The sequence below is a fragment of the Polychytrium aggregatum genome (assembly GCF_025602895.1).
Source record: "Polychytrium aggregatum strain JEL109 chromosome Unknown BJ171scaffold_25, whole genome shotgun sequence".
Classification (NCBI taxonomy): domain Eukaryota; kingdom Fungi; phylum Chytridiomycota; class Chytridiomycetes; order Polychytriales; genus Polychytrium; species Polychytrium aggregatum.
Window position 1 is genome coordinate 249144 of NW_026516227.1, and position 16815 is coordinate 265958.

General features: G+C 51.5%; 1 protein-coding gene across 1 annotated transcript; it reads left to right on the forward strand.

The window, feature by feature from the left end:
- Nucleotides 1-186: 186 nt before the first annotated feature.
- BJ171DRAFT_583127 (galactose mutarotase-like domain-containing protein) lies at nt 187-7543 on the forward strand (the record flags this gene model as incomplete). The annotated part of the gene is made up of 34 exons (XM_053114232.1): nt 187-195; nt 265-388; nt 545-566; nt 767-831; nt 921-943; nt 1030-1206; nt 1298-1352; nt 1464-1494; nt 1574-1753; nt 1816-1914; nt 1994-2066; nt 2815-2879; nt 2958-3013; nt 3099-3112; nt 3320-3344; nt 3426-3474; nt 3551-3580; nt 3696-3779; nt 3856-3926; nt 3994-4142; nt 4236-4259; nt 4393-4502; nt 4612-4656; nt 4914-4935; nt 5053-5094; nt 5212-5611; nt 5963-6015; nt 6104-6344; nt 6459-6633; nt 6740-6800; nt 6877-6901; nt 6984-7086; nt 7152-7316; nt 7408-7543. 34 exons carry the CDS (start codon nt 187-189, stop codon nt 7541-7543), a joined length of 3003 nt encoding a protein of 1000 aa, XP_052965368.1.
- Nucleotides 7544-16815: the final 9272 nt, after the last annotated feature.

Sequence of the window (16815 nt, forward strand, 5' to 3'; positions counted from 1 at the left end):
TCGCTGCACCCCGGAGTCGCACCCCAGAGCCGAGCAAGGCCCTCCATGGCGTGCCCGCCAGGGTCGCGCGCCACCAAACAAGCAGCCCGATGGCGGGTTCCCTGGTCTGCCACCGACTTCAGCGCCCATCGGACTGCAAACGGTGGCCGCAGCGAGCACTCTCCTCGCCCCGATATTGCGCCCATCATGCAGAAGGTAGATTCCCATCCAGCAGGGGCTCTAGTGCATTCAGTCTTGTGGAACTGACCGCCCGCCGCTCTGCAGCACCGCAACATCACCCTCGAGCGTCTCGATAAGTTTCTTCAGGAGGGCCAGTTTTCGGACGTCAACCTCCAGTCGGTTCTCTGGAAATACCGAGACGAGGGCAGCGTCAGCCTCTCTTACTATGGTAGGTGACAAAATGGCTGGACGAGCAGCGTTGATGGGCTGCTGGCCGGCTCGCTCTTGCTTCGGCCCAAACATCGGCAGAGTCGGCCGCATCCCCAGGATCTGCTCGGACGGAATCTCGATGCTGACCATTCAAGTATACTTGATCCACACGCAGCTGTGCCTGATCTCAAGCGCATGTAAGCATGGCTATTATTCCGGGAAAGCCAGATGATCACACCATATGAAAGCACGCTGAGTGCCGCAGAGATGCTGTCCACTGGATCAGAGCGGGTGCTTGAGCCGCGATGTTGGGCGATGTTAGGCGATGCTGGGAGCTTTGCCCGTCATACACTCATATCATACAACCGCCCGCTCGCCATCTTTGCCATCAATGCAGTTCTTTTGACGAAGCGTCCAGAGCTGTATACACTCCCACAAGCGTCGGCCAGCGGCTGGGCCCGAGTATGTATTGAGCCGGCTCACCGAGCTGCTATTGCCGTGCTGTTCCCGTCTCGCGCGACCATCCCAATAACCTCTGTACGTCGCTCCAGGCTGGGCTACGTTCTGGTTCAAGGTATCTCCACTCCCGACAGCAGCATCAATATGGTACATTGGGGTATCGTGGCTTCTGCTAACTACGAGGCTTTGGCTCCACCGTAGATTCACATCCACCTCCCCAAAGAGCTCCATGGAGAGGCTGTGCTCCTCTTGTTCGACCCCGAGTGCGAGGCCTTAATATGGTCAACCAAGGGCGAGCCTTTGCAGGGCATCACTGGTGGCGGGGGTGGTAACAGGCATGTCGACTATTTACTGACCTCCAACGCTCTCGGAGGGGAGGTGAGACACGCTTTGCTCTGCGAGGCTCGAAGCGAAGGGTATAGCACTCAAAGGACATCTGCTGATGCTGGCTTGAACCATGGTTGCGCAGAACTTTGACTTTTTTATCGAGGTTGCCTGCAACGGTCTCTTTGGCAACGGATCGGGTTTGTATCAGTGGTGTACTCTGAGTGCTCGCTGGAGGTTGGGTTGGTTGTTGCTGAGCACTAACAATTGCATCATCAAATGCCCCCTCCCCGCATGGTTTCGGCCTCCAGACGGCATGATCAACGCCCCAGCTCCCAACAGGTAAATATCGAGCAGACCTGCCCGCTGAAGGTGCATCCGGGGGCTGCTCCGACACAAATCCGTGCCCATTGTTCCGCAGATATTACAGACTGGTCAAGGCCGAGGTCGCGGTGCCAAACACTATCGCACAGGCACTGCTGATCGACATGCAGATCATCAAGGATATGGCCCGATACCTTCCGGAGAACTCGCAGGCGGCGGCAGACGCGTTGTATACCGCCAACCAAATTGTCAACGCCGTTCGGCCTGATGTTCCAAGGTATCTGGATTGCATCGTCTCGAGCACTGTTCAGACGTGCTCTTGTCTAACCCCATCGACAGCACTCTGGCCAAGGGAAAAGAAATCGCGGATGCCTTTTTCGAAAAGCGGAAGAGAGCAGAGTCATTCAATGACCATGTCGTTACCGCAGTTGGGCACTGGTACGCAGGCATCTCCACTTTGACCTTGAGATGGGATTCAAGCTGCTCACCTTTAGAGCCTAATTCAGCACTTTATCAGCCACATTGATACAGCTTGGCTTTGGACCTATGACGAAACCAAGCGCAAGGCCGCCCGAAGCTGGTCAACCCAGGTCAGTGGAACCGACAGACCTTCGCGGCTGTGTGAGCGACGTACTTGCTTGACATCTCTGAATCGCCATCTGCCTCTGCATGATTGTCCGGGATGCATGCGTGTAGTCTTGATATTGATTGTGCCCCCCCCCCCGCATCTATAACTCGACGCCCACACACACACATTGTCGAACAGTGCACGTACGTGACTACGTCGATGGCTCCAAAACAGGTGAAGTAGCGATCGTTGCTATCCTTGGTTATGCCTACTCATCCGCATCCCCCATATCTTGGATTTTGTGACTCGACAGTCTCATGGACCAGTATCCAGAGCACAAGTTTGCTTGCTCGGTGAGTGGCCGCGGGGCAACTGCAATTGTTCGTGATAAAACTCGCGGCGGGGGGAGAATCTGGGCTATCGACTCTGAAGTAGGCACGGTCTGTACAGCCAAAAATAACCTTCCGCGGATTTTTCACGGTTGCAAAAATTGCAACAGCAAGCGCAACAACTCGAGTGGGTGGAGCATATCTATCCAGCCTTGTTTGAGAGGATCCAAGCCAATGCTCGTCTTGGGAAGTTTATCCCGATCGGAGGTAGGTGTAGCTCGATGGACGATGGACGCTCTGCATCAAAGTGGCTTTGAACTAACACTCGATGCGGCTTGATGCTCTGCAGGTGTAAGTGAATCAAATGAGTCGTTTGATTCAACTTGTGCATTCGGCAATTCACACACGTGCTTTTCTCGCTGATACGTTCTGATCGTCAAGACCTGGGTCGAGATGGATTGCAACATTCCCTCTGGCGAAGCAATGTGCCGCCAATTCCTCTATGGGTATGCTAGCGCTGCTGTCTTTCATGTGCCATCGAACCCGACTCCTCGACAGTGCGCTAACGTGCATGCGGCAACCAGACAGCGCTTCCTGGAGAAAACGTTTGGCAAAAGAAGCACAGTCTTTTGGCTTCCAGGTAGGCCCTATCCCATGAATCATGCTGGCATCATGGCCCAGATGTCTTTCCAGGCACACTTATTGACTTTAACTCCACCAAATAGATACCTTTGGCTATGTAGGTGTCCAGGGAAATAGAGCTCCGGTTTCAGAAGCAAATGGGTGGATATGTTCATCATCCAAATCGCGATGCTCACTCTCTGCTCAACGGTTTCTACAACTCGGGTTCTCTGACAGTCTGCACAGGCAAGTTTCATTGCAAGTGGAACAGCCCGCATGGCTAATATATTTATCAAGTATTTTTGACTCGCAATTCCGGTTGCAGCTTCCTCAAATCGTCAAGGAATCAGGTGCGCGCTTTGTGATAGCCCGATGAGATCGACATCCCTTATCCGAGCTTAGGTCGGAGCTGACTTTGATATTTGCTGCAGGACTGTCGTATTTTTTCACCCAAAAGCTCAGCTGGAACAACATCAACAGGTATGGTGGGATGCTGCATCGTCCTTGCCTCCGTACTACTCGCTACCGGTGGTGACTGATGTTACAATCATGGCAGGTTCCCACACACAACGTTCTGGTGGAAGGGGTATGCAGTTGGCCCATGCCATGCACAATCGGACGGGCATCCAGCTGCAACTGAATCCAATACGCATGTGAATGGCGGCCGCGGCTTGCATTTCTAACCGCTTTGCTATCGATAGTCTGGATGGCACGAGCGTCTTGACTCATTTCTCACCCGCGGACACATACAATGCGCAAGCGACGGTTAATGAAATCCAGATGAGGTGAGTATATGTGTTGCCGACCAGTAAGGCAGGCCAAATCTGCACGCCATCTGACCCGCAATACTGCTTTCTTCAGCGTTACCAACAACAAGGATCGATCCTACAGCGACAAGAGTCTTCTGCTGTTTGGCAACGGGGACGGAGGAGGTACGTACAACAAGCACAGGGATGGAATAGACTGGGTCGCATTTTGACACGAACACCATCAAACCAGGCGGCCCGCTCCCACAAATGTTGGAGCGCCTTCGACGAATGAGAAACATCGAGGGCCTGCCCGCCCGCGTCGAGATTGGTGATCCGACGGCGTTTTACCAGCAGCTCGAGCAAACAAGCAGAGACTTGGTCGTGTGGCATGGAGAGCTGGTAGGTGGCAAGAGGCTGTGGAGCGATACATATGCGTCTATCCAGTCGATCCACTGAAGCTATATTGAACGGGATCTGCGTGTTTATCCATAGTATTTCGAGTTGCACCGCGGCACGGTAAGCAGAATATCAGTCGTTGCTGTGGATCGTGGGTCATGGCTACGCTGTAGATATGCGCCACGATTATGCTGCGGATCTGCTTCCTCCTGCCAAGCTCCGCAGCTCTGACCGAGTCTGTACAATCAAACAGTACACCTCTCAAGCGCACATTAAGAAATACAACCGCGCCTCAGAGCTACTGATGAAGAATGTCGATATGCTGTCAGCTCTGTGCGCCATATTATCTGTTCCAAACTTTGTGTAGGTGTCAATCAATATTGAGCTCATCCAGTCACTGATCGCCTCATCATTGTAGCCGGAATCATGGCTATCATACACGCTACTACTCACTGTCAAACTGCTTCTATAGTCACCCGAAGGAGTCCATCGACAAGCTCTGGAAGAATTTGCTTCTGTACGTGATGCAGTAGTTCCGATGCCCTGTTAACCGCCGCCACTGGTTTGAAGCTGCTCGTGCTTGGAGACATGGATGCACATGGCCTGTCTTGATGGAGAATGTGCACTCTCACGGCAAAGAGACCAATCACCGGCGAACGGTGCTTCTGTATCTGGTCGACCCTCTTGCCGAACGATCAAGAAACGGCGGCAGCACAGCCAATGACGATGTTTATTTATGCAATCCCTCCCCCACACATACGCATACTCTCACAGAAACCAGTTCCATGACGTCTTGGTACGTGCGACGACATTCCTAGCTCTCCCATCTCTGATCGTACCTCGATTCCCGTGCATATCGCTTTAACAGTGCTAGCTATGCTCGTTGCCTCGCATGCGCATGCGCCATGAACAGCCTGGATCCTCCATTGAGTTGGCCAATGTCGATGCACGAGAGGTAATCTGTCGATACTCTTCCAAAGGTTGTCTTGCCACAGCATCGTGGGCAACACCAGCTCGCTTGATATTAATGCACGGGAGCAAGAATACTTATCCGATGATCTAAATCTTTTAGATCTACAAAGACCTTGTCCAGGACGCAGAGAAGCTTGCCAAAGAGCTCTTCGATAAACTCGCCGACCATCTTTGCGACAACGCTGGCGGCGAGCCTGTGCTCATTGTACTGAACCCGACGCCGTGGCCCAGAAAAACGTCAGTGGTCTTCATCAACGAACTATCTGCTCCAGACTCATGGTTGCGCATCGCTGCTAATACCGACTGGATCCAAAGTTCGTTTGTATCTGTTGGAAGCGACTTGGAGTGTCGAGACATGGACAAGTATATGGGCGAGGGCCACGGCTCGGTTCTTCAGAAATCTGCAGCTGGAGGCTACACTGTCTTTGTCGAAGAGATCGGCGGCTACAGCATCAAAGCCGTACCACTCAAGTCCCTCACGAAGATGGACGAGATCAAGGGTGAGGACATCTATTGTCAGGCGGTGCCGAGCAGGGCCACAGCGGCTTAATTGGCCACCGAGCTGACGCAAGCATCCATCATATTAGTCATGCGCGAGACTACCGGATATCTGGTCGATAATGGAGAAATCAGAGTGGTTTTTGATCACCACGGAAGAATCACGAGCTTGGTTGATCTTGAGACCAGGCAAGTGGACAATGTCGTTGCTTGAAGAGGCAATACCACCGCTGGACGCGGCAAGCTCCAAAGCTGAATACGCTGACATGCTTGTATTAACATGGATGTGCTGGCGCAAATGAACCGGGAATCGTGCCGTTGCAGCCGCGAGGCCATCTTGCCGGGTGCCCGAGCCAACGTGTTCCGAATCTACGAAGATATCCCCTTGTTCTGGGATGCCTGGGATGTAAGTTTTCTGTTGGTGTTCATATCTCGACCGAGGCCCTGCTTGCATGCTCATAGGGGAATTGCAGATGCTAAAAGAGTCAAAACAGGTTGAAATCTATCATCTCGAAAAGGGATGGGACGCTGGTGTTGGTCAACTCGAGCTCGAAGAGGTCGGCTTTCTCCGTGTGGTGCTCAAGGTGGTTCATCCGCTCAGCCAGCACAGCAGCCTGGTGCAGCGAATTATTGTCAACGCCGGTAGCAAGCAGATCGAGTTTGAGAATAAGGTCGACTGGCACGAAAATCGCAAAATGCTGGCAAGTATCGTCCACGATATGGCGCGAAAGAAGCGTAGAGCTTCTGTCTCTGCCCGCACGAGCAAGTCCTGTGCCGGACATATCTTCAGCCAGCGGCGATGTCGCTATGCTCACTGTTCAATGCACACTATCGGATGGCCGCAGAAAGTGGAGTTCCAAGTCAACGTCAGCTGTGATTACGCCACCTACGAAACGCAGTTTGGATTCGTTCAGAGACCAACCCACTACAACAACAGTTGGGATATGGCCAAGTTTGAAGTCTGCGGACACAAGTTTGTGGACTACTCGGAATATGGCTTTGGTGTCTCCTTGCTGAACGACAGGTTGGTTGTTTCGTGAAATGCGGGAAGATGGAATGGAGGTATAGAGTCCAGTGTGTCTCTTGGCACGCATCCCAGGATCTGACCTGAACATCATTTGCTTGACCAGCAAATATGGCTTCTCGGTCCACGAAAACACCATGCGCATGAGCTTGCTCCGCGCCCCCAAGGTAAGGACAGCCTGATACAGCCTACTGTACTCTCGGCGCCATGAGTTTCATGCTCACGCGGCTCCCCCCCCCACAGGCACCTGATGAACACTGCGACATGGGTAAGCATCATCTCCCTGGCACCGGACATAACTATCGCAACTGCGATTCCATATTGAGCCAACATAACACTCTTCACTGTAGGCGAGCACACGTTCCGCTATGCACTGTACCCGCACGCCGGAACCTTCTACGAGTCTGATGTAGTTCAAGCTGGCTACGAATTCAACGTTCCCCTGATTGCAAGGTAACACTGCGTTGTTGTGGCGGTGTTTGTATAGCCCTGGCTAAGCAAGCGCCTTGTCCTTGTAGACCAAGCCAGAGCACCCTCAGCTCCGGTATGATGCAGTTCTTCCGAGTTGCGCAATCCAATGTTGTTCTGGATACGATCAAGGTCCCCGAAGAGAGCCACGGCAAGGAGGCAGTTCTTCGGTTTTACGAAAGCAAAGGTGGACGAGGGAGGGTGGAGGTACAGAGGTAAGCGCAATTACGAGCGCAATTACGAGCACAAAGCACGCTCGTTAACGCAATCTCAGGCGCTAATTGATCCGGTGGCTTGCCATACCAGTGCACTCCCTATCCGTGGCGCGCAGCTGTGCAATGTCTTGGAGGAGCGCAAAGGAGACATTGAGCATAGCCAGACTTCATTTTCGTTCGAAGTTCTTCCTTTCAAAATCATCACCATTCGACTCAGTTTTGAGTAGACTGGACAAACCGCGGTATTGAATTGACTTGCTACAGCATTATATTGTGGGGCAACAGTGATCGATTCCCGTTTCGAGCCATACTGCCGGCTGTCTCTCTAGCATTCAGAATAGCCCATGCATCCCCTCGAATACACCGCACCGCGTCTCCGATGAAAATAGCACGTACATGTGTCTGGATAATCCAGCTGATAATGGAAAGGCGAATTGGCATTCTGATATTGGATCAGCACCACCAGTCCCGTCGCTGAATCACGATCGCATTCACAGAAGGCTGTGTATACCGCAAGCTCAGAACGAAGCAGAGCAGTGTCGTACGAAACATGGTTTCTCGGGGTCAAGAGCGTTAGAGACTCGATGTTGATCTCTTCCTCTTCCCCTGTCTCCATGAGGCCTTCCACGTGGCAGTCGCAAGTCAGTCTCTTGGAACGCTGTTTGGCCATGGTGGACGGATGTGTATTCGGGGCCCAGGAGGCAGAATACAAGATAGTGTCCCGTTCATTTAGATGGGCTGCAAACCAGATTGGCACATAGCCGCCGATCACCTCGCATTGGGATCGATCCTGGTGGCTGTATTTGAATGATATCTTGGGAATGATTAGGCGATTAATGGAAGGTGGGAATTCATGGGCGAGCTCCAATAGAAATGAGACCAAGTTGCACAAAATGTTTCCAAAACGTCGCAAATGCAGTTGCGGGGGAGGGGAGAACGCGATCAGATTGATCAAGCGGATCGAAAAAGAGACAGAGATTCTTGGAGGGCATTCCGCCGGGAAGGGAGTTGATTGGACATCCGGCCACTGAGGGTCATGAGGTCTTGTTCAAGAGCTTTTACATTTTCGGTAAGCTGCTCAATCAAATCATCGCGATGATTTACTTCGATAGCCATATCGCGACGAAGAGCTTTGGTTTCTTCCATCGAGTGAATGAGATCCCATTTTGTACTAAGGAGTTCGGTTTGGCTTTGCTGGAGCTCCACCTCACGGCTAGTATGGCCATTGATCGTTCGCTCGAGGTCGCGGATGTAGGCGCATTTGTTGCCAATATCATTGATAAGGGACGCGATTCTGTCGTCTTTTTCGAAACAACTTCGCTGCAGGTCACCGACACATTCATCGAGGACAATACATCGCTCCGAGTGGAACTCGTATTGGGAATGGACATCCTCGAACTTTTCTTCAAGGAGTTGATACTGGTGCTGGAGCTCATCGAATTTGGCTTGAAGACGACCGATAATCGATGATGACTGAGAGAGTTTGTCGTTGAGGGAAGTGACTTCTTGACTTTGGGTCTCGAGTGCTTCTGTGGCAAGTCGGAGGTTTGACTGTGCAGCCAGCAGAAGCTGTTCTCGAGAATCTAGTGATTGTCGTAGATGGGAGAGGATATCTTCGAGCTGACCCTTGTGGCTGTTGGATCCATCGAGCCAGGATTGCAGCTCGTTGATCCGGTGGTTGGCTGATTCGAGCTGGCTGTTCTTGTCATTCAACTCGTGCTGGACATTCTTGAGTTGCTCTTCCAGTTGACCCTTGTGGCTGTTGGATCCATCAAGCCAGGATTGCAACTCGTTGATCCGGTGGTTGGCTGATTCGAGCTGGCTGTTCTTATCATTCAACTCGTGCTGGACATTCTTGAGTTGCTCTTCCAGTTGACCCTTGTGGCTGTTGGATCCATCGAGCCAGGATTGCAGCTCGTTGATTCTGTGGTTGGCTGATTCGAGCTGGCCATTCTTATCATTCAACTCGTGCTGGACATTCTTGAGTTGCTCTTCCAGTTGACCCTTGTGGCTGTTGGATCCATCGAGCCAGGATTGCAGCTCGTTGATTCTGTGGTTGGCTGATTCGAGCTGGCTGTTCTTGTCATTCAACTCGTGCTGGACATTCTTGAGTTGCTCTTCCAGTTGACCCTTGTGGCTGTTGGATCCATCGAGCCAGGATTGCAGCTCGTTGATCCGATGGTTGGCTGATTCGAGCTGGCTGTTCTTATCATTCAACTCGTGCTGGACATTCTTGAGTTGCTCTTCCAGTTGACCCTTGTGGCTGTTGGATCCATCGAGCCAGGATTGCAGCTCGTTGATCCGATGGTTGGCTGATTCGAGCTGGCTGTTCTTGTCATTCAACTCGTGCTGGACATTCTTGAGTTGCTCTTCCAGTTGACCCTTGTGGCTGTTGGATCCATCGAGCCAGGATTGCAGCTCGTTGATCCGATGGTTGGCTGATTCGAGCTGGCTGTTCTTGTCATTCAACTCGTGCTGGACATTCTTGAGTTGCTCTTCCAGTTGACCCTTGTGGCTGTTGGATCCATCAAGCCAGGATTGCAACTCGTTGATCCGGTGGTTGGCTGATTCGAGCTGGCTGTTCTTATCATTCAACTCGTGCTGGACATTCTTGAGTTGTTCTTCCAGTTGACCCTTGTGGCTGTTGGATCCATCGAGCCAGGATTGCAGCTCGTTGATTCTGTGGTTGGCTGTTTCGAGCTGGCTGTTCTTGTCATTCAACTCGTGCTGGACATTCTTGAGTTGCTCTTCCAGTTGACCCTTGTGGCTGTTGGATCCATCGAGCCAGGATTGCAGCTCGTTGATCCGATGGTTGGCTGATTCGAGCTGGCTGTTCTTGTCATTCAACTCGTGCTGGACATTCTTGAGTTGCTCTTCCAGTTGACCCTTGTGGCTGTTGGATCCATCGAGCCAGGATTGCAGCTCGTTGATTCTGTGGTTGGCTGATTCGAGCTGGCCATTCTTATCATTCAACTCGTGCTGGACATTCTTGAGTTGTTCTTCCAGTTGACCCTTGTGGCTGTTGGATCCATCGAGCCAGGATTGCAGCTCGTTGATTCTGTGGTTGGCTGTTTCGAGCTGGCTGTTCTTGTCATTCAACTCGTGCTGGACATTCTTGAGTTGTTCTTCCAGTTGACCCTTGTGGCTGTTGGATCCATCGAGCCAGGATTGCAGCTCGTTGATCCGGTGGTTGGCTGCCTCGAGCTGGCTGTTCTTATCATTCAACTCGTGCTGGACATTCTTGAGTTGCTCTTCCAGTTGACCCTTGTGGCTGTTGGATCCATCGAGCCAGGATTGCAGCTCGTTGATCCGATGGTTGGCTGATTCGAGCTGGCTGTTCTTGTCATTCAACTCGTGCTGGACATTCTTGAGTTGCTCTTCCAGTTGACCCTTGTGGCTGTTGGATCCATCAAGCCAGGATTGCAACTCGTTGATCCGGTGGTTGGCTGATTCGAGCTGGCTGTTCTTATCATTCAACTCGTGCTGGACATTCTTGAGTTGTTCTTCCAGTTGACCCTTGTGGCTGTTGGATCCATCGAGCCAGGATTGCAGCTCGTTGATCCGGTGGTTGGCTGCCTCGAGCTGGCTGTTCTTATCATTCAACTCGTGCTGGACATTCTTGAGTTGCTCTTCCAGTTGACCCTTGTGGCTGTTGGATCCATCGAGCCAGGATTGCAGCTCGTTGATCCGATGGTTGGCTGATTCGAGCTGGCTGTTCTTGTCATTCAACTCGTGCTGGACATTCTTGAGTTGCTCTTCCAGTTGACCCTTGTGGCTGTTGGATCCATCGAGCCAGGATTGCAGCTCGTTGATTCTGTGGTTGGCTGATTCGAGCTGGCCATTCTTATCATTCAACTCGTGCTGGACATTCTTGAGTTGTTCTTCCAGTTGACCCTTGTGGCTGTTGGATCCATCGAGCCAGGATTGCAGCTCGTTGATTCTGTGGTTGGCTGTTTCGAGCTGGCTGTTCTTGTCATTCAACTCGTGCTGGACATTCTTGAGTTGCTCTTCCAGTTGACCCTTGTGGCTGTTGGATCCATCGAGCCAGGATTGCAGCTCGTTGATCCGATGGTTGGCTGATTCGAGCTGGCTGTTCTTGTCATTCAACTCGTGCTGGACATTCTTGAGTTGCTCTTCCAGTTGACCCTTGTGGCTGTTGGATCCATCGAGCCAGGATTGCAGCTCGTTGATCCGATGGTTGGCTGTTTCGAGCTGGCTGTTCTTGTCATTCAACTCGTGCTGGACATTCTTGAGTTGCTCTTCCAGTTGACCCTTGTGGCTGTTGGATCCATCAAGCCAGGATTGCAACTCGTTGATTCTGTGGTTGGCTGTTTCGAGCTGGCTGTTCTTGTCATTCAACTCGTGCTGGACATTCTTGAGTTGCTCTTCCAGTTGACCCTTGTGGCTGTTGGATCCATCGAGCCAGGATTGCAGCTCGTTGATTCTGTGGTTGGCTGTTTCGAGCTGGCTGTTCTTGTCATTCAACTCGTGCTGGACATTCTTGAGTTGTTCTTCCAGTTGACCCTTGTGGCTGTTGGATCCATCGAGCCAGGATTGCAGCTCGTTGATTCTGTGGTTGGCTGATTCGAGCTGGCCATTCTTATCATTCAACTCGTGCTGGACATTCTTGAGTTGCTCTTCCAGTTGACCCTTGTGGCTGTTGGATCCATCGAGCCAGGATTGCAGCTCGTTGATCCGATGGTTGGCTGATTCGAGCTGGCTGTTCTTATCATTCAACTCGTGCTGGACATTCTTGAGTTGCTCTTCCAGTTGACCCTTGTGGCTGTTGGATCCATCGAGCCAGGATTGCAGCTCGTTGATCCGATGGTTGGCTGATTCGAGCTGGCTGTTCTTGTCATTCAACTCGTGCTGGACATTCTTGAGTTGCTCTTCCAGTTGACCCTTGTGGCTGTTGGATCCATCGAGCCAGGATTGCAGCTCGTTGATTCTGTGGTTGGCTGATTCGAGCTGGCCATTCTTATCATTCAACTCGTGCTGGACATTCTTGAGTTGCTCTTCCAGTTGACCCTTGTGGCTGTTGGATCCATCGAGCCAGGATTGCAGCTCGTTGATTCTGTGGTTGGCTGATTCGAGCTGGCTGTTCTTGTCATTCAACTCGTGCTGGACATTCTTGAGTTGCTCTTCCAGTTGACCCTTGTGGCTGTTGGATCCATCGAGCCAGGATTGCAGCTCGTTGATTCTGTGGTTGGCTGTTTCGAGCTGGCTGTTCTTGTCATTCAACTCGTGCTGGACATTCTTGAGTTGCTCTTCCAGTTGACCCTTGTGGCTGTTGGATCCATCAAGCCAGGATTGCAACTCGTTGATCCGATGGTTGGCTGATTCGAGCTGGCTGTTCTTATCATTCAACTCGTGCTGGACATTCTTGAGTTGTTCTTCCAGTTGACCCTTGTGGCTGTTGGATCCATCGAGCCAGGATTGCAACTCGTTGATCCGATGGTTGGCTGATTCGAGCTGGCTGTTCTTGTCATTCAACTCGTGCTGGACATTCTTGAGTTGCTCTTCCAGTTGACCCTTGTGGCTGTTGGATCCATCGAGCCAGGATTGCAACTCGTTGATCCGGTGGTTGGCTGATTCGAGCTGGCTGTTCTTGTCATTCAACTCGTGCTGGACATTCTTGAGTTGCTCTTCCAGTTGACCCTTGTGGCTGTTGGATCCATCAAGCCAGGATTGCAACTCGTTGATCCGGTGGTTGGCTGATTCGAGCTGGCTGTTCTTGTCATTCAACTCGTGCTGGACATTCTTGAGTTGCTCTTCCAGTTGACCCTTGTGGCTGTTGGATCCATCAAGCCAGGATTGCAACTCGTTGATCCGGTGGTTGGCTGATTCGAGCTGGCTGTTCTTATCATTCAACTCGTGCTGGACATTCTTGAGTTGTTCTTCCAGTTGACCCTTGTGGCTGTTGGATCCATCGAGCCAGGATTGCAACTCGTTGATCCGATGGTTGGCTGATTCGAGCTGGCTGTTCTTGTCATTCAACTCGTGCTGGACATTCTTGAGTTGCTCTTCCAGTTGACCCTTGTGGCTGTTGGATCCATCAAGCCAGGATTGCAACTCGTTGATTCTGTGGTTGGCTGATTCGAGCTGGCTGTTCTTGTCATTCAACTCGTGCTGGACATTCTTGAGTTGCTCTTCCAGTTGACCCTTGTGGCTGTTGGATCCATCAAGCCAGGATTGCAACTCGTTGATTCTGTGGTTGGCTGATTCGAGCTGGCTGTTCTTGTCATTCAACTCGTGCTGGACATTCTTGAGTTGTTCTTCCAGTTGACCCTTGTGGCTGTTGGATCCATCGAGCCAGGATTGCAGCTCGTTGATTCTGTGGTTGGCTGTTTCGAGCTGGCTGTTCTTGTCATTCAACTCGTGCTGGACATTCTTGAGTTGCTCTTCCAGTTGACCCTTGTGGCTGTTGGATCCATCAAGCCAGGATTGCAACTCGTTGATCCGATGGTTGGCTGATTCGAGCTGGCTGTTCTTATCATTCAACTCGTGCTGGACATTCTTGAGTTGTTCTTCCAGTTGACCCTTGTGGCTGTTGGATCCATCGAGCCAGGATTGCAGCTCGTTGATCCGATGGTTGGCTGTTTCGAGCTGGCTGTTCTTGTCATTCAACTCGTGCTGGACATTCTTGAGTTGCTCTTCCAGTTGACCCTTGTGGCTGTTGGATCCATCAAGCCAGGATTGCAACTCGTTGATTCTGTGGTTGGCTGTTTCGAGCTGGCTGTTCTTGTCATTCAACTCGTGCTGGACATTCTTGAGTTGCTCTTCCAGTTGACCCTTGTGGCTGTTGGATCCATCGAGCCAGGATTGCAGCTCGTTGATTCTGTGGTTGGCTGTTTCGAGCTGGCTGTTCTTGTCATTCAACTCGTGCTGGACATTCTTGAGTTGTTCTTCCAGTTGACCCTTGTGGCTGTTGGATCCATCGAGCCAGGATTGCAGCTCGTTGATCCGGTGGTTGGCTGCCTCGAGCTGGCTGTTCTTATCATTCAACTCGTGCTGGACATTCTTGAGTTGTTCTTCCAGTTGACCCTTGTGGCTGTTGGATCCATCGAGCCAGGATTGCAGCTCGTTGATTCTGTGGTTGGCTGATTCGAGCTGGCCATTCTTATCATTCAACTCGTGCTGGACATTCTTGAGTTGCTCTTCCAGTTGACCCTTGTGGCTGTTGGATCCATCGAGCCAGGATTGCAGCTCGTTGATTCTGTGGTTGGCTGTTTCGAGCTGGCTGTTCTTGTCATTCAACTCGTGCTGGACATTCTTGAGTTGCTCTTCCAGTTGACCCTTGTGGCTGTTGGATCCATCGAGCCAGGATTGCAGCTCGTTGATCCGATGGTTGGCTGATTCGAGCTGGCTGTTCTTGTCATTCAACTCGTGCTGGACATTCTTGAGTTGCTCTTCCAGTTGACCCTTGTGGCTGTTGGATCCATCGAGCCAGGATTGCAGCTCGTTGATCCGATGGTTGGCTGTTTCGAGCTGGCTGTTCTTGTCATTCAACTCGTGCTGGACATTCTTGAGTTGCTCTTCCAGTTGACCCTTGTGGCTGTTGGATCCATCGAGCCAGGATTGCAGCTCGTTGATCCGATGGTTGGCTGATTCGAGCTGGCTGTTCTTATCATTCAACTCGTGCTGGACATTCTTGAGTTGCTCTTCCAGTTGACCCTTGTGGCTGTTGGATCCATCGAGCCAGGATTGCAGCTCGTTGATTCTGTGGTTGGCTGATTCGAGCTGGCCATTCTTATCATTCAACTCGTGCTGGACATTCTTGAGTTGCTCTTCCAGTTGACCCTTGTGGCTGTTGGATCCATCGAGCCAGGATTGCAGCTCGTTGATCCGATGGTTGGCTGATTCGAGCTGGCTGTTCTTATCATTCAACTCGTGCTGGACATTCTTGAGTTGCTCTTCCAGTTGACCCTTGTGGCTGTTGGATCCATCAAGCCAGGATTGCAACTCGTTGATCCGGTGGTTGGCTGATTCGAGCTGGCTGTTCTTATCATTCAACTCGTGCTGGACATTCTTGAGTTGCTCTTCCAGTTGACCCTTGTGGCTGTTGGATCCATCGAGCCAGGATTGCAGCTCGTTGATTCTGTGGTTGGCTGTTTCGAGCTGGCTGTTCTTGTCATTCAACTCGTGCTGGACATTCTTGAGTTGCTCTTCCAGTTGACCCTTGTGGCTGTTGGATCCATCGAGCCAGGATTGCAGCTCGTTGATCCGGTGGTTGGCTGATTCGAGCTGGCTGTTCTTGTCATTCAACTCGTGCTGGACATTCTTGAGTTGCTCTTCCAGTTGACCCTTGTGGCTGTTGGATCCATCAAGCCAGGATTGCAACTCGTTGATCCGGTGGTTGGCTGATTCGAGCTGGCTGTTCTTATCATTCAACTCGTGCTGGACATTCTTGAGTTGTTCTTCCAGTTGACCCTTGTGGCTGTTGGATCCATCGAGCCAGGATTGCAACTCGTTGATCCGATGGTTGGCTGATTCGAGCTGGCTGTTCTTGTCATTCAACTCGTGCTGGACATTCTTGAGTTGCTCTTCCAGTTGACCCTTGTGGCTGTTGGATCCATCAAGCCAGGATTGCAACTCGTTGATTCTGTGGTTGGCTGATTCGAGCTGGCTGTTCTTGTCATTCAACTCGTGCTGGACATTCTTGAGTTGTTCTTCCAGTTGACCCTTGTGGCTGTTGGATCCATCGAGCCAGGATTGCAGCTCGTTGATCCGATGGTTGGCTGATTCGAGCTGGCTGTTCTTGTCATTCAACTCGTGCTGGACATTCTTGAGTTGCTCTTCCAGTTGACCCTTGTGGCTGTTGGATCCATCGAGCCAGGATTGCAGCTCGTTGATCCGATGGTTGGCTGATTCGAGCTGGCTGTTCTTGTCATTCAACTCGTGCTGGACATTCTTGAGTTGCTCTTCCAGTTGACCCTTGTGGCTGTTGGATCCATCAAGCCAGGATTGCAACTCGTTGATCCGGTGGTTGGCTGATTCGAGCTGGCTGTTCTTATCATTCAACTCGTGCTGGACATTCTTGAGTTGTTCTTCCAGTTGACCCTTGTGGCTGTTGGATCCATCGAGCCAGGATTGCAACTCGTTGATCCGATGGTTGGCTGATTCGAGCTGGCTGTTCTTGTCATTCAACTCGTGCTGGACATTCTTGAGTTGCTCTTCCAGTTGACCCTTGTGGCTGTTGGATCCATCAAGCCAGGATTGCAACTCGTTGATTCTGTGGTTGGCTGATTCGAGCTGGCTGTTCTTGTCATTCAACTCGTGCTGGACATTCTTGAGTTGTTCTTCCAGTTGACCCTTGTGGCTGTTGGATCCATCGAGCCAGGATTGCAGCTCGTTGATCCGATGGTTGGCTGATTCGAGCTGGCTGTTCTTGTCATTCAACTCGTGCTGGACATTCTTGAGTTGCTCTTCCAGTTGACCCTTGTGGCTGTTGGATCCATCGAGCCAGGATTGCAGCTCGTTGATCCGATGGTTGGCTGAT